Here is an 18105-nt window from a genome sequence, read left to right as displayed (position 1 = left end):
TCCATATCGATCCGTAGATTTACTCGAAACATTAACAGAGCAGCCTATTTTGACATGAAATAGCCTGGTACGTATAGCAGCTATCGTTATAGCATTAGCCATCCGCAAAGTCCCATGAGCCTCAGCTCGCAATCTCCCATGAGCCTCAGCAAAGTGTAAACAATCGCGTTTCTCAAACGATCTCCTATAAAATGATCGGAACTGACTAAAGTTCGATCTAACACATTGGTACTGCTTACCTATGTTTCCCTTCCATATCAATCCGTAAATTTACTCGAAACATTAACGGAGCAGCCTATTTTGAAATGAAATAGCCTCGCGGGTACAACAGCTATTCGGTGACGCCCCCTGACTACAGTTGCCGTAATGTTGGGAAGCGATGCGACCTTGTAATTTACTAGTCGTACTAAAACGTACTGAAAAATTTTGGCAGAGCACTGTGTACAACCAGTATGGATCAACAAATTCATCAATTGATCCATATATAAGGCGCACTGGACTATAAGGCGCACTGTCGGCTTTTGAGAAAATTTTAGGTTTTTAGGTGCGCCTTTTAGGGCAGAAAATACGGTAATTAAATAGGATTGATTACTTAATGGAACGAATTCTTTCAGTTTAACCTGAAAATGCTTCCTGAATGTAACCAATTTAATACATTGGAACTGATAGTACACACACACGCGGGCGCGCACGCAGACCCGCACACCCACACACACACACTACACGCCCTTCACACGCTTCATACAATAATCACACACACAAGAATCACATTCACACACCCAAAGACTCACCCATGTACACTACACACACGTGCTCTCAGATCCTTATGACCAAACGTGTGCCTATACCCTTTTGCCAGTTTGCCTGTATGCCCCTATGAGCCACAGTGCCTGTTACTTTTTTGCCAATAATTCAGTAAAGCAATCAAAACTGAACCACGTCTTCCCTCCTGTGTTCTGACCGACACCCGGGGGCGAAAAGAGCATAACCATCCGAGCCAACTCCCTATACAATCCTCAGGCTCCCCAACAATAGCGGTAGCAGTTTGCATTATTTTATTGCAATGCTTTTCCTTATTCAAATTTGTTTCAAGACTACAGTTAGTTAGACTTCACTTTGTTGGTTAATGCAGTCATTGCAATTTGTTTGTTTTATCACAGTAGATAGGTTATTTACATTTCAAAAACCAGAAGCCATTCATTTAAAAATGTGATTACACTTTAGTTTACATATTTAAATGTTCAGATATTAAGATGTGATAGACAGTTTTTGCATGATTTGAATGAGGCAAAATAACATGCTTTTTCTCTCGAAAATATTGTTATAATCGTTTGTTTCAGATGTACTGTAATTATTTTCTGTATAAAAATTAAATTTGGTGTTCAAAGAGTCTTTTTCAAACTTGAGTCTTGAAAAAGATGGGGTCGTCTAATAATCAGGGTCGTCTTATATTTGGGCCAATACGGTACTTTTTTGTCACACTGTAATATAATAGAATGATTAAGTTTGTAATATTTCAAAGGTTCAGATCTTCTTAAAAATGGTTGTTCACAATCTTCACATTTCCACATGAGCTGATACCTGAGAAAAAGTACAGGTATAGGAAGGCGGGACAATTAAATTAACATATCTGCTTATGATATTGTAAAGAGAGCACTTACCATAAACGGATCTTTTTGCTAGCTGGTTCCCTTAAGTTAAAAATGATGTGACATTAGTACAGTATTTAATATTTAATGGGTTTACAAAAACAAAGTACATTGATTAACTTTAGGATTATGACTTGGTGAACGTAGTGGTGACCCTTGAGGTCTAGCGCGGCGGGCGCATCAGCTGGCCAGCAGGCGGAGAGAGGAGACGCTGGGTCAATCAGTGCTGCAGGGACTTTAGTGCGCTCAGTAGTCAACGTGTGACTGTCGTGGTAGTACGTCATGTGATTTCTGTAATATTTTATTCCATACTAACTATGTCAGGCAAAAGAAGAAAGTAGTCAGATGAATATGTATACAACACGGATTCACATGTGTCATGGAATGTGATGGGAGTGAGCGTCCTATTTGCATGATTTGCAAGTTGAGCAACTCTTTTCTCGGACCGGCTAAACTAAAGGAGCACTTCTTGAAGCTGCATGGAAACACAGAATACATGAACACAACACTTGTTGAATTCAAGGTGAAGAGAGCCAAATTCAATGAAAAGGGCCACTCTGCCTGCTCTTGGATTTATTGCTGTTAACAAACCAATCCTCACAGGATCGTACGAAGTTGCTTACCTGATCACAAAACAGGGCAATTCATGAATTGTGTTGGTTTTGTTCTTTGAAGAAGGTGATGTTCACGCACAGCTCATTTTGTGCACCAACGTTTAAAACAATAATTACATTCTATGTCTTGAATTTAAAAAAATGTGCATACGAAACTGGTGGGGTTCGGTATAACAAGGTTAAGAATCACTGCCATAGACATATTTAAATGCTGGAAAATACAACTAAACTAAGCTGCACATAATGGCAAATAACATGAATGTTCTCGAGCGGGTCATTTTCTTGAAAAGGAATAGTATAGATATAGAGGTTGTGGGTTTGGCTACTGCCTTCCTGTGCGGAGTTTGCATGTTCTCCCCATGCCTACAGGGGTTTGCTCCAAGTAGTAGTTCAATTATCTCCCACATTTAAGAACATGCACGGTAGGCCGATTGAACACTCTAAATTTTCCGTCAGTGTGAGTGCGAAGGGTTGTTCGTCCATGTGTACCCTGCGATTAGCTGGCAACCCTTTGCCTACTGCCTGGAGTCAGCTGGGATAGGCCATAGGGTATAATTTTATCCATCCAACCATTTTGTGGATGAAACATGGGGGAGAATATTATCCATCCATTCATTTATCCATTGTCTACCAATAATCCGGGGTCAAGTTGCGGGGGCAGCAGCTTCAGCAGGGAAGCCCAGACTTCCCTCTCCCCAGCCACTTCATTCAGCTGATCCCGGGGCATCCCAAGGCATCCCCAGACCAGCTGAGGGACATAGTCTCTCCAGCGTGTCCTGGGTCATCTCCGGGGTCTCCTGCCTAAGGAACATGCCCGGACACCTCACCATGGAGGCGTAATAATCAGGTGCCTGCGCCACCTCATTTGGCTCGTCTCAACTCGAAAGAGCGGTGGCTTGACTCTGAGTCTGTCACGGATGACCGAGCTTCTCAACCTATCTCAAAGGGAGAGCGCGGACACTCAGAAACCCATTTTGGCGACTTGTATCTAGGAACGTGTTCTTTTGCTCATGACCCACAGCTTGTGACAGTAGGTGAGGGTGGGAACATACGTAGATCTACTGGTAAATCGAGAGCTTCGCCTTTCAGTTGAGCTCCTTCACAACTCATACAGAGTCCGCATCACAGCAGACATTGAACCAATCCGATACCCTGCTGCATTCTACCCTCACTCGTGAACAAGGCCTCAAGATTTGAACTTAAACTCCTCCACTTGAAGCAAAATCTCATCCCCGATCCAGAGTGGGCATTCCACCCTTTATTCCAGACTGAGGACGATGGTCTCAGATTTAGAGGTGCTGATTTTCATCCCAACCACTTTACACTCGGCTGCGAACCAGTCCAGTGAGAGATCCCAATTTGTAGAAGCCAACAGCACCACATTGTCTGCAAAACGCAGAGATGCGAAACTGAGGCCGCCCCTCAACGCCTCGGCTACACCTAGAAATTCTGTCCATAAATGTTTTTAACAGAATCAGTGATAAAGTGCAGCCTTGACGGTGTCAAACCTGTACCAGAAACAAATCTGACTTACTGCCATAAATGTGGACAAAACTCTGACATTGGTGGTACGGGGACGGGACTACCCTTACCAGTGGGTTCAGTATTCGACATCCTGATGGACCCTCTCCAGCACCCATGAATTGTCCCCCTTCCTAAAAAGGGTTAGTGTTACCACCCTGGTTTGCCAATCCACACTCACTGTTCCCGATGTCCGCGGGATGTTGTAGAGGCGTGTCAACCAGAACAACCCCACAACATCCAGAGCTTTGTGATGCAAGGACCTAGGGCAGGGATGGGCAAACTACGGCCCGCGGGCCACATCCGGCCCACGGGACCGTTTAATCCGGCCCGCCAGTAGATGGGGAACCGCTCGCCTGCGCATTTACTACCGGAAGCCGTGTCAGAAAGCTCGGTGCACACTCACAAGTGCGTGTACGTACTCAGTAGTACAGACATGGCGCACTCGCGCTCTATTTGTGGCAGTGCCGAATTTAGAGCGTGGGCTGTGACGACAGCATTCTTGTAATTCGCGCGCTGAGCTTTCAGATACAGTTTTATGCTAAAGCCACCCACAAACCTTCCCCTGGAATCCTTCCATTAAAATGAGTCGCCCAAGGAAAAGCAAGGTGAACACTTGAGTGCCGAGTGTTTATAAAAGAGTGGCCAATTTGGCTCGACGTACGCGACGTGACGTTCAGCCACATGAACATCAACATCAACCCGTCACAGATCTAGGTAAACGGACCAACACCTCGGATCTCTCCTAAGAATTGCCACAACAAATTTTACTCCAGACTATGACACACTAGCAAAAAAGGGAGACCAACAACACTGTTCCCACTGAAAATGAAGGGGAGGCTCTCAAGTTTGTTGTAAAAAAATGCATTTTGAATATGATTTGTACAAATAGCAGGGATTGAAACTAGCGACCATTCTCATTTTCAAACAATGCAGGATGCTCAAGGACATTGATGCACCACCTGTTTGCGACTAATCTTAACCTTAAGGCTTACTTTAAGGAAGTGTTTCCCGTTTCCTCACCTCTGTTAGCAGGTGTTTGTGAGTTAAGACTCTGCTCTGATTTTCAGATACCCCTCACCGTGTTGCCGTTTTGATTACTTTATTTGGATGTATGCTTTCACCGATTCTTCAAGATGATATATTTGGTCAGAGTGTTTGCCGTTTGATGTGATCTCATAAGATAAACATCTTTCATTAATCTGACCTGCAGGCACCGAAATGGAGACTGTTATTCATAATAGTGTCGTATTTTATGAGAATCACTGATAGCAGTTTTTTAGTGAATTTCTTTTTTTTTTTAATGCTGTTAATAAATGCATTTGTTTTCAAAAATCTTTTTTTGAATATCCATGCTTTACTACCTACTAAAGGCCAGAACCTTTTATGCAATGACCTTTACAGGTCGTTTATATTACTTCAAACAAACACTACATCCATCTGCTCCTGGTTCGGCCCTCCGGTCCAAATTTAGAACCAAATTCGGCCCGCAAGTCAAAAAGTTTGCCCACCCCTGACCTAGGGTGTCCAGGTGCCAAGTGCACATAAGGACACACTTATGCTTCAATATGAGTGTTCATTCTGGACAATTTGGATGAGCACAGAAGTCCAACAAGAGAACACCACTTGGGTTCAGACTGGGGGGCCCGTTCCTCCTAATCACACCTCTCCAGGTCTCACTAGCATTGCCCAAGTGAGTATTGAAGTCACCTTGTAGAAAGATGGAGTCCCCAGATCACTCTCCAGCATTCCTTTTTGGAAGAGTCCAACCCCTCTTGAAAGGACTCGTACCACAGCCCAAACTGTGTGTGAACTATGTCTAGTCGGACTTTATCTTTCTCACACACAAGCTTGGGATCCTTCCCTGCCCGCGAGGTGACATTCCATGTCTCTAGAGCCAGTTTTTGTCATCGGGGATTGGACCCCCAAAGTCCTCGCCTTTGGCAGCCACCTAGCCCACTACGCGCCTAACTCACTAGGCCCATTGAAGGGGAAGACCCATGTTTCCTTTTCAGGCTGCCTGGTCGGACTCCATGTGTGCAGGCCCGGCCAACAGACACTCACCTTCGAGCCCCACCTGCAGGCCTGGCTTCAGTAGCAAAAACATCCACTACGATAAGAGGGGGTAGAAATTAATGAAGCAAAAAGACATTTATAATGTGGGCTTGGGAAAATAATTACCTTCCTCTCTTTGAATGACCCGCAGCCGCCATGCATGTGTGTTGGGGTTGTGTGTGTTCGTGTGTGTGTGTGTGTGTGTGTGTGTGTGTGTGTGTGTGTGTGTGTGTGTGTGTGTGTGTGTGTGCGTGCGTCTCAGAGGGTGTATGTTTCAGCCTGTTGAACATCCTGGTGCACCTGTTTGAGATGTATATTGTGTTAAAGTAAGCAGCATCAGAATTGTTTTGGATTAGCCTAATTGGACATTTTTTTAGCTGTTCACTGATGAATTTTGTTACTACCCTCTTCCGTATGTTACTGAGAGATGAGAAAAGTTTTTTTTTTTTTTTTACTTGACCATAGTTAAAAGAGGAGGGTGAACACAAGCCAGAGCTAAAAATTAAAATGATTAAAATTGCTAAGATGAGATATTTACCTAAATGTTTACTGCTCTGTTTTTACTGTTCACATGAAAAATGATCATTTTCAAAACATTTTGAACCTTGACATTTATACTTTTTTTGGTAGGCTATCTGTTGCACTTTGTTGAATTGCAACTGTGACAACTTTAAGCCTGGAAAGCAGAAAAGACGTCAGTGTGAAAACTGCAAGCATGGCTGGGTTGCACATGGTAAGATCTGAAATGCTTTCTCATACAATTGACTTGGAGTTCCACAGCTCTGAAAATGGATGACAGGCCATTCCTAATTGACAGTACTGTAATTTCTGGACTATAAACCGCACCAGATTATAAAATGCACCAGCTAAAATTAGGGGAAAATCTTGTTTTATTCATTTAAAAGCCACAGGTGTTTTATTGTTGAATTATCATTTGTAATAGAATATACACAAAGAGGATTGTCAGGAAAGAGATGGTTCTTTGGGGATGCAAAGGGATGACGGAGCTCTGCAAACATGCAAACATGCATAACCTCAGCGACAACTATAAGAGACTTAATGTGCAGGAAACACGAGCAACATACAACTAATAATAAATAAAATAGGACCACTTACAGGGGTAAAGTTGGCAATGCGATTCAAGCTACACATAAAGCTCCGGAGAAGACATGACCCGGGAAAAAAAATACTGAAAAGGGTGACGCATCAAGATGTCATCAAAAATAGCCCAGTGCTGTCTAGTGGCCAGAGGAAACCTCGACACTAAATGCAGCAGCCCTATTTTCTTTTGTCTCCCATAATGATGGTTTGTTTATGAAAGCTTACTTTCTCCGGTAATGTCCGTCTTAATCTCGTTCTGTTTCTTGTTCGTGCCAGTTGTGAAGCACTATTTGCCTGGTGGACGAACATGCGATCGCCACGCCGCTCTTCTCCCCAGTGACCCTGTGTCTGGTCACATATCCCTCTGTCCAGCAAAACGGTGCCGCACAACAGCGGTCCACAACCATAGATATGCCGCACCAAACTACAAACCGCAGGCGTTCAAAGCTTGTGCAAAAAGTAGCGGCTTATAGTCCGGAGTATGTAGTCAGTAAAATTAAGAGGGTATTCAGAAAATGCATAGTTTGCTGTGTGTTGGGCCCTGCTGTCAGTTGAATTACATTTTAATGACAGTGGAACATCAAGTTGCTAAATTGGGTCCACGAGCTCATTTGTAACCTGAAATGTTCATGAATCAAGGTAATATTTCCCATTCAAATGAATGGAATTGCAATTATTCGATTCCAGCTTAGGTTATACTTTTGAACTAGCTCTATGAAAATTTGGTGGTATATGTAACAGCCCAAGACCTACAAAAAGGCTTTAAGCTCAACAAACAGGAAGGCAGCCATTTTGAATTTACTTTAAAATTCAGTATGGCTTTTGTCACAAACGGGGCAGGACAACCAGATGCAGCATAAACTTAAGTTTAGTAGGAAAGGAAAAGGAAAGTGGGAGAATGAAGTTCTGGGCAGGGTAGCAGCAACGGGAAAACAGGACCGAGGAGGAAGGAGAGTCTGGACAGTGGTCGAGGAAAAGGTGGAATTGGATGGTGACAGGTGTCAGGACACGGCTAGGCGTTCACGGGGTCGAAGGCAGGCAGGCAAAAAGTCAGGTAGATAGACTGGTAGCAAATATCAGGGCAGGCAGTTGGGCAGGCAGACAGGGGATATCAGGAGAGAGAAACAAACGTCGTCGGGTCAAGCAAGGCACAGCAAACTTACAGTCGGGTACAGGCAATCGTGGTCGTGTCAGGCAGGGTCTGGATCAATCATGGTCGAGCCAGACAGGGTTCAGTAACGGAGATCAGTTGTGAGAAATCCAGCGAGCAGGAACGGATAGAAACGCAGACAAACTGACCATGAGTGACGGGAGACCGGTATTTAAATATACAGATGAGCGGGTAATAAGGAACAGGTGACAGCGATGAGCGCTGATTAGCGCGAGGCCGTGGCCGCTTGCAGTGTGTGTGGTGGAAAGTTAGCCTCCAGGATCAATGTGGGAGCAGAAACGTGACAGCTTTGACTTTAAAATTTGCTGTAACATTACCCACAGGATCCTATCTTGTCAAATTTTGCACATTAAATGACAGTTTAGGCCTGAAGGACATCTATAAACTTATATATCATTGTCATGGTAGTGTCACTGGTTACAGGAAACAAATGTTTTATTCTTTACTGTTTTTCTCCTCGCAGGTCAACAAGATCTACTTTATATTGGGTTAGGGTTCAGGACTGAAACATTAAATTTGATGGTCTATGTAAACATGCACAAAAACTCATTAAACTTTGCACACATCAGGGCAAGCAAAATCATCAATATGTTATTAGTTTATCATGCGATTAAAAAGAAAAAATGGCTCAGACCGTGTCCCCTAAAATGTGTTAGCAGCCCCAGTTCTACGTTACATGTATATCTACTAAAATTTGGTGGTGTGTGTAAACAGCCATAGACCAACAATAATGACTTTTGGAGCAATTTGCTAAACCTAAAAGGCAGTCTACCATTTTGATTTTTCTTTTTCAAATTGGGCTGATTTTTGGCCTTTTATGGATGTTGCATAATAAAGAGGTACTCCTCGCGGTTTTATCAGTTTGTCTTGAAACTATGGGTGGTCCCAATGTACCAATGTACCTCAAAGTGTCAGCACCCCAATGTTGCAAGGGCCCTTTAAAGCTGTGTGGAGCTCTAGTTTTAAATGAATTTTCAAAAATATATGATATGATTTCTTTTCTGTCCCCCTATTTTAATTATTTTACCTCCAATTTGAACTAGATTTTTCTTTTTTTTTTAAATCTAGTTTCGACATTTTTGACTGATTCAATTTGTAACCATTTAAAACTCTCAACTTATCACTAAATCAGAATTTCTACAGATTCATCCCCAGACTCCAAATATATTAAACTATTGAAACAATTGCAACTTAAACATATTCAGCTCATTCCAGGTCATTTAATAGCAATCCACATTATTCAATATCATTCAAAGCTCAGCCTTCACGTTCAATTTTGCCATAAATTACATGGCAAAGGACATTCTTTACTTAAGGTTCCACTTACATTGTTTGGATTTGCACATTCTAAAAATATTTTGCCCTCTCCTTGAACAGGAAATTTGTACCAAATTATGTAGAGTAAAATGTGTTAAATAATACGCACATCCAGTGTTGGGAAAGTTCAGTTTCTACATGAACAAGTTCAAAGTTCAGTTCACAAATTTTAAAATGAGCTTGTTCAATTCATAGTTCATAACTGAATTTTTTCAAGTTCACTGTTTCAAAATTGAAAAGTTCAGAGTTGTTTTCTTCCCCCAAATAAAAAAGTTGCTGTGAGCTTTTACCCTATGGCATATCGGCATTTTCTCATTGTTTTAACTCATTCCATTCACACTAGTACCAGGTGCTGCTATCACCCTCCAGTCTCAAATACTAGAGAAAACAAATACAAAAATATTACTGTGGCCCAGAATGTGCAAACACAAACAATCTGCCGTAGATGTCAGACTGAGGCAGGAAACAAAGGATGTGCAAAACATTTAAAACAACATTAGATTTGCTATAATTAACTTTTCATGTTTTGTGAATTTATTATTTTCTAACTTGTTGCCTCAAAGAACCAGAAAACTTTTAGAATGTGGGACATAAAAGTGCAAAGGTAAAGGTGCAAAGCCCAAATAGGTTACTAAAACAACAAAAAACACTAAGAGTAATTTGTGGTTCAACGCCATTGAGAGCACTACAACCTATCATAAAAATCCTAAATGCTCTCATAGAATCCTAAATGCTCACGATACCTCATCCGTTGCCTTTTGACAAGAAAGTGCAAGTGTGGATGCTTGTCACGCGACTGAGTTTACATCAGTGGTCTCAAACTCCAGTCCTCGGGGGCCGCATTCCTACATGTTTTCCAAGTTTCCCTCGTTAAACACAACTGATTCAATTATCAGGCTCCTGCAGAACGTGAGGATGAACTGATCATTTGAATCAGGTGTGTTTAACGAAGGACACTTGGAAAACATGTAGGAATGCGGCCCCCGAGGACTGGAGTTTGAGACCCCTGGTTTACATAGACTGAAGTGTCATCACGTTTTCTTCGCTCCTCTAAGCACACGTCACATTTTGATGACGTACGCACCATGCGACTGTTTGTGGCCGGTGCTGCCAAATCGTTTTCCCCTGCCTAATTAAGTCTTATTTACACTAATTTTAGGAGGTCTAAATCTAAGTCTACATCAGAAGAGAAAACATGGCACCCTTTAAGAAAATGAACTGCCCTTCAATACCCTTGAATGAGCGCGTTCACAAAAACAAAACCGTCCACGAAGCAAAAATGCGCTACCTTCACTTGGCCCAAAATATGACCTACCAAGTTGATGAACTTTCATTCATTGAACGCGTTCAGGTACAACACTGCACACATTACTGACAGTCGACAGATAACAGTTGTATAAACTTCCTGGGCTGTAAAACATATTTTGGCTGTACAAATATACAAATTTAACAAAATTTTAGTCAACATCTATGCATTTATTTGTGATAGTTCACAATCCCGTTGGTCAAAAATGAATAACAAATGTAACAAGTGTTTTGTTTTCACTTTGTGGTACTGTACTACAAATGTAACTTTTGGGGAATGTGACTCCCTCCTCACCAACCCCACCCATTTTTATGTTCTAGCTCTTAGTAAATTGAAGGTGCAGGACATGTATCAGCATGGCCAGGTGGAGATTGTGCATACCAACGTGGTGTTTGACATCTGCAGCTTGATGCTGTATGGGACCCAAGCTATTCCCATACGCCTTAAGATCCTTTTGGACCGCCTTTTCTCTGTTCTCAAACAAGAAGAGGTTATCAGGATCCTCAATGCACTTGACTGGACACTACAGGACTACATACGAGGATATGTACTGCAGGTAAACACAAGTGACTTACACTTACTTACATGATTTTATTTTTAAACGTAACTTTTTTCCCCTTTTGCTCAGTAAGACTAATAATGGATTTTGTGGTCTGTAAAGTGACGGTTCTACAAACACACACACTTGCATGCAGACATACAATCATCTCTCTTGCTTCTCTTTTTTGTTCATTCATGCCATTTTTTAATTGTATCAATTATTTTCATATTTTGTAGTATTCAGTCGAATTAGGGCAGAATGGAGCGTGGGATGACAGGCGGATTGGTGCAGCTGTCATGTACCTTGTACTGGTCAGTTGTGGTGAAGAAGGAGCTGAGTCAAAAGGGAAATCTCTCGATTTAGCGGTCACTCTTTTGTTCCTACCCTTACCTATGATCACAAGCTCAGGGTCATGGCAGAAAGATCCCAGATCCAAGCAAACAAAATGGATTTCCTTGGAAGGTAGTCCAGGCCCTTCCTTAGAGATGGGTTGAGAAGTTTGGTCATTCAGGAGGGACTTAGTCTAGCTGCTGCTCCTCTGCATTGAGAGGAGCCAGATGAGGTGGCTCAAGCATCTGATTAGTGTACCTCCTGGACGCCTTCCTGGTGAGGTGTTCCGAACTTGTCCCACCAGCAGTAGACTCCGGAAAGGACCCAGGACACGCTGGCTCGACTATGTCTGGCCTGGGAATGCCATGGGGTCTTTCCGGCAGAGTTGGAAGAAGTGACTGTGGATAGGAAAGTTTGGGATTCCCTGCTAAAGCTGCTGCCTTCGCGACCCACCTGATAAATAGTAGATTTTAACACTCCAGTTTTTGCCGTGAATTTATAGAACACTCTTAAATTCTCAACACACAAATTGTAGAATTTAGGACTGAAGATGAACATTATAATTCCGTCATTTGTCCAGTTTTTCATGGTCAGTTATGAGGGGGGAAAAAGACAAACCTGAAAATTTTATAAATCTTCAATAAGGTAATATACATAACTATATCGAGTGGTACCTCTACCTACGAACCTTAATTGGTTCTGCATTCGGCGTTGTGAGTAGACGCGTTTGTAAGTGGAAGCGTTTGTAAGTGGAAGCAAGGTTTCCCATTGAAATCAGTTAAAAAGCAAATAATGCGTGCCGGACTATCCCAAAAGTCACACTTTTTGTCCTATTAGTCTGTGTAAAACACACAAAAAAACAAAACAGCTTTTTTTTTGCTTTTTCATACCTTATAAAATATAAGCGTCTCTACATTCTTGACCTCCTGACTTTTCTACACTTGCTAAAAATATCTCTGAGAAGACAGAAAACGTAAATGATTTTATGCTTCCACGTACTCCCTTCAATGTGCTTACGTACTCGTTCGTACTTTTTGGTGCTATTGATGAGTTTTGCGACTGTGTGAGTGGTCATTGAACACACCTCGCACAAAACGCGAGTGAGAACGTAATAAAAGAAAATGAACTTATTGAAAACAACCTGGTATTGTCTGCCGCATGGCAACAGCTTCCGCCTTTCGCTCAATCTCAACGCGTGCACGCTCCCATGGCAGGGGATACTGGTATTGATCACTGGGGCACCTCCTGTGGCACAACACCGGCCATAGTCCCTCATGAGCTCAACGATACACATGCCTTGGCTATGCTTCTTTTTGATTTCGAGTTTCAGATTGATTGTCTTAGGAGACATATTCAACTACACTACTTGTTTTTTTATACTGCTAATGCGCCGAGATGAACAGGGAATGGCCAAGCAAAGAAAATGGGGGTTAGGGTTATTCTTCGGTTTGTATCTGGTGAAGTTTGTATGTCTAGCTGTTCGTTAGTAGAGGTAGTATGTGTGTGTCTCTATATGTGTGTGTGTGTGTGTGTGTGTGTGTGTGTGTGTGTGTGTGTGTGTGTGTGCGTGCGTGTGTATGTATATATATATATAAACCACACTATGGGAAGGGTGGGGAGGAGGGACCTGCACATGCGCAGTATTAAAAAATAGACAAATAGACTTGTTACGGAGCTGTTGGAAGGACCGTCTGTAATGCCTTTAAGGAAAATTCACCCTGACACAAATCAAACTTACACAAGATTCAGTTAAATTTCATTCTACTGTATTATTAAAGTCTGCATTCAGAAATAAGTTTAAAAAAGTGGATACTAATTCAGGCAATCCTTACAATATATAGGTTTGCCTACCCTCTCTACAATTCTATGAAGGTGGAGGCTGTTGGTCTTGTCCTTTTTCTGACTCTTCACACGACTTCTGCTATACTGCTAGTCTCTTGGACAGCGTCCATTCCTGCAAACGTCATTCGAGCCACCTCTTTCAACATTGGTGATTCCAAATACCTTATTTGTTAGTCCCTGGACAGTTCATGCTTTCTCCTCATCTGATTATGAATTTAATGTTTGATGCCTAATAAGGTTTTATTCTTTCCCAACATGATCAGAGCTACTGTTCTTTGCCGCTCATGTTTTTGTATAGAAACATTTCCCCCTCCTTGTTCAACAATGTTTAAGAATCTCTCATGCAAGCCACTGAACACTGTGTTTTACTAGTGTTTAATGATTATTCAGAACGAATGTTAAAAATCCATATTCATGTGGTTAAATCTGAATACTTTGAAGTTAAACTAATCGTATATGTACTTAGCGTTTTTTTTTAGCTAATCTGACTTTTGTAATTTACATCTACATCAGGCATGGGAACGCAAACAGTCTGGCAAAGAGTGAGTGGAGCAAGGCTGTATATATGTATATACTGGCTTGACTGTGAATGGTGAGCAGGTGAAGGCTGTTAGACTGATGAGGTGTGGCTGATCAGCAGAGCGAGGGCGGGGCAGAGCAGACTATGACAGTCACAATAGTTCTGCATCTTCAAGTAAAAAAAATGTGTTTCAGTTTCCCCATCACTGTTAATACCTGCACGGGCACACACACACGCACGCACGCACACACACACACACAGAAATATGGTTTCGAAATTCACGCAGATCGCCGATGCTGTGTGTGTGAACCCGACAACTTTTGTGAAGACAGTGTTATCATTTGCGTGTTATTGTTCAGTCATTGCGCTGTCCAGCTGAGCATATATAGTCAATGAACTGTTAGAATAGGCCTCTTTGGCACATGTGATTAGCTAAGTAGCTTGAGCTATGCCGTTATATCGCTGTAACCCTTCTCTTGCTTCATTAGCTTTCTCTTCTCTATTACACTCTTTGCACATATGTAGAAGTCGCTGTCAGTTAAGACTACAAGGTCACACATTATCACACAGGCTAGGCAGAGTCGCCTCCTTGCAGGAAGGCGGCCCAGAGTAGTATAAGAGCAGGAACCTTGGCGCTGGGAGTCAGACCTTCTTCCGCATCTCGCAGAAAGGGCTCCACAGTTGTGCATCGATCATTCTGGCATACATTAAATAGTTAAACTGTGAAGGCTACCTCTTGGTAATTTCTGTTAGCATATCGAGCATTAAAGACAAAGAACTGGGAACAAACCTAACAGAACTAATGTTTGATGTCCATGGTAAAACAGATGTCCCGCTGGATGTTGTCTAGCGGAGAATTAACGTTTTGTGACATTATGGAGTTCTGCTAAACATGTGCATTATGGAGGTCTGCTAAACACCTGTCTGTAAAGTAGTGCCGGCTTGGAATAAAAGTTAATGATACTTTGGACTGAAGGCAGCGCCATATTGACATGCTAAGTCATGCAACAGAGGCTTCGCTGTCAACGCATTTACAGAGGTGACCCTGAACAATATAGTACAGTGGAGCCTTGGTTTTCAACCACAATCCGTTCCAGAAGGCTGTTAGAGAAGGGATTCGTTCGAATCATGTCATCCCATTACAAATAGTGGAAAAAAATGTAATCCGTGCCAAGCAAAAAAACCCGCATTTTTTAAGCATTTTTTCATTTGCGCATTTTTGTCCGATCGCGCAACTGCAGCGCACCGCGCAACCATAGCGCGTCGCCGACCGCGCAACTGCACCGCGCTAGTCTTAGACTTAGACTTAGACAGAACTTTATTGTCATTTTGTCAACACTAGGTGTGTACAAAACGAAATTTCGTTGCATACGGCTTTCAGCAATGTAGAGGTATTTCGGCTGGTTAAAAAAAAAGTGACATTCTATATAAAAATATGAGATAAGATAATTATAAAGTACAAAGTGCAGCAGTGATAAAGTATGTGAACAGTGCAGGAGACAAAAACAGTATTTACAAGTGTGCAGAGGAATGCTACGTTTGAATGTTCAGCAGTCTGACGACAGCAGGGAAAAAACTATTGCAGAACCTGGTGGACCTGCAGCGGATGCTGCGAAACCTCTTCCCAGAGGGCAGCAGGGAGAACAGTCCATGGTGGGGGTGTGATGGGTCACTGATAATATTTCGGGCTCGGGACACGCAGCGCTGGGATGACAAGTCCTGAATGGAGGGAAGAGGAGCCCCGATGATCCTCTCTGCTGTCCTCACCACTCTCCTCAGGTTCTTCCAATCGGAGGCGCTGCAACCTCCACACCACACCGAGAGACAGCTTGTCAGAATGCTCTCTATGGTGCTTCGGTAGAACGTCCTCATGATGGGTGGGGGCAGGTGGGCTCTCCTCATCCTCCGCAGGAAGTACAAGCGCTTCTGTGCCCTCTTGACCAGTGTTGTGGTGTTCACAGTCCAGGTGAGGTCGTCTGTGATGTGGACTCCCAGGAATTTAGTGCTGCTGACCACCTCCACAGCTGAGCTGTTGATGATCAGTGGAGCGTGGTGAGGCTGGTTCTTCCTGAAGTCGACGATGATCTCCTTCGTCTTCTCCACATTCAGGATCAGGCTATTTTCTCTGCACCAGCCCACCAACTGCTCCACCTCCTCTCTGTAGTCCAGGTCGTTGTTGTCCCTGATGAGGCCCACCACCGTTGTGTCGTCTGCAAACTTCACGATGTGATTGGTGGTGAACCTGGGGGCGCAGTCGTGTGTCATCAGGGTGAACAGCAGGGGGCTCAGGACGCAGCCCTGAGGGGAGCCTGTGCTGAGGGTGATGACATCGGAGGTGTTCTGTCCGACCCGGACTGACTGAGGTCTGTTGGTGAGGAAGTCTAGCAGCCAGTTCCGAAGGGGGGTGCTGAAGCCCAGGTGTTCCAGTTTTTCCACCAGATGTTGTGGAATGATGGTATTAAACGCTGAGCTGAAGTCCAGGAACAGCAACCGCACGTGGGTGTTCCTCTCCTCCAGGTGAGCCAGGCTCAGGTGAAGAACGGAGGAGATGGCATCCTCAGTGGAGCGGTTCTGCCGGTAGGCAAACTGGAACGGATCGAATGTTGGGGGGAGTCTGGAGACGATGTGATCTTTGAGCAGCCTTTCGAAGCACTTCATCATGATGGGAGTCAGTGCCACAGGTCTGTAGTCATTCCATGAGGTGATTTGAGGTTTCTTCGGCACCGGAATGATGGAGGCAGCCTTGAAGCACACTGGCACTTTGGCTTGGTCCAGCGAGATGTTAAAAATGTCTGTGATGACACCAGCCAGCTGGCCTGCACATTCCTTGAACACCCGCCCAGGTATGTTGTCGGGGCCTGGGGCCTTACGTGGGTTGACTCTTCTCAGAGTCTTCCACACGTCGGCTGAGTCAAGGCAGAGGACCTCCTCTTCCTGGTGGGGAACAGTTTTAACTGCCGGAGTGCTGTTTAGTGCCTCAAAACGCCCAAAGAAGTTATTTAGACCATTTAGGAAGTCAGCATCAACCTCACCCACCGGGGGGGAGGGTGAGTTGTAGTCCGTGATCGCCCGTATGCCTTGCCACATACTCCTGGTGTTATTGGCGTCGTGGAAAAAATCCTGAATTTTCCGACTGTGGCTTCGCTTCGCTAGCCTGATGGCACGGTTCAAGTTGGCTCTCGCTGTCCTCAGTGCCTCCTTGTCGCCAGACTTGAAGGCTGAGTTCCGTGCTCGCAGCGTATGACGTACATCCTCAGTCATCCAGGGTCGTTGGTTGGCTCGGGTGATGATGTTCTTAGTGGTGCTGACGTCCTCGGAGCATTTGTTGATGTAGGCTGACACATCAATAGTCGCATTATTGTGACAGAGCCGTCGCTACAATTTAGAAAATATCTTTAAAGTCCTAATGGACTTTCCAGATTTTAAGTGGACCTCAGTGCGCAGTGAGCTTAATTTGGTCCGATCGCGCAACCGCAGCGCGCCGGGCGCTCACTGTCGCATTGCTTTAGGAGCGTCTTTGTGTTTTAGGATGGCTTTACTGCTCTCACTCGCTTCCTTTGGAGGCATGATTAGAGTTGATGCAATCCTCAGAGTAACGAGAATGTAATAACGAAAGGAGTCAGTCGGCATGCGGGTCCTCTCGGCTCATCGAGCGAGGTTCGACAACCGAATTTCGTCCGACATCCGAAGCAAAAAAATCTCGAATTTTTTGTTCGAATACCGATTTGTTCGAGAACCGGGATGTTCGAAAACCGAGGCGCCACTGTATGTGTATTTTAGGTATTTTAATGTGTTTTAGTTTCTCGCTAGCCTAACACAATTCTAGACACACAATTCAGACTGTACTGTTTTTCGTGACTGCATTTCACATTAGTTTACCAATTAGTTTTAGCATGTCAAGCTTCTCATGTTCTATATTTTTCGCTTGCTGTGCCCACGGGACCGTTTAATCCGGCCTGCCAACCCTGAATAAATTGTATTATTAAACATTTTTTTTGGTCATTTTTCCTGCAATGACTGCGTTTCCCCAGTAGATGGGGAACCGCCCGCCCGCGCATTTGTTACCGGAAGCCGTGTCAGAAAGCTCGGTGCACACTCACAAGTGCGTGTACGTACTCAGTAGTGCGGACACGGCGCA

General features: G+C 43.6%; 1 protein-coding gene and 1 long non-coding RNA gene across 2 annotated transcripts in view; one reads left to right on the top strand and one right to left on the bottom strand.

Annotated features, from left to right (window-relative positions):
* The window catches only part of LOC119120071 (zinc finger protein basonuclin-1-like), a 34723-nt gene that overhangs the window by 6673 nt on the left and 9945 nt on the right, over positions 1 to 18105 (top strand). The window contains exons 2-3 of the mRNA XM_037246689.1: positions 6470 to 6572; positions 11055 to 11290. Of these exons, the coding sequence (XP_037102584.1) occupies positions 6470 to 6572; positions 11055 to 11290 (339 nt within the window). The remainder of the gene's footprint in view (positions 1 to 6469; positions 6573 to 11054; positions 11291 to 18105) is intronic.
* On the bottom strand, positions 751 to 4553 carry LOC119120112. The gene is made up of 3 exons (XR_005097461.1): positions 4544 to 4553; positions 3642 to 3649; positions 751 to 896 (listed from the first exon to the last, which is right to left on the bottom strand). It is a non-coding gene; the product is annotated as an uncharacterized LOC119120112 (long non-coding RNA).

The sequence above is a fragment of the Syngnathus acus genome, chromosome 3 (assembly GCF_901709675.1).
Source record: "Syngnathus acus chromosome 3, fSynAcu1.2, whole genome shotgun sequence".
Lineage (NCBI taxonomy): Eukaryota > Metazoa > Chordata > Actinopteri > Syngnathiformes > Syngnathidae > Syngnathus > Syngnathus acus.
Note: the sequence above shows the minus strand (reverse complement) of the source record. Positions and strands in the feature narration are given on the sequence as shown.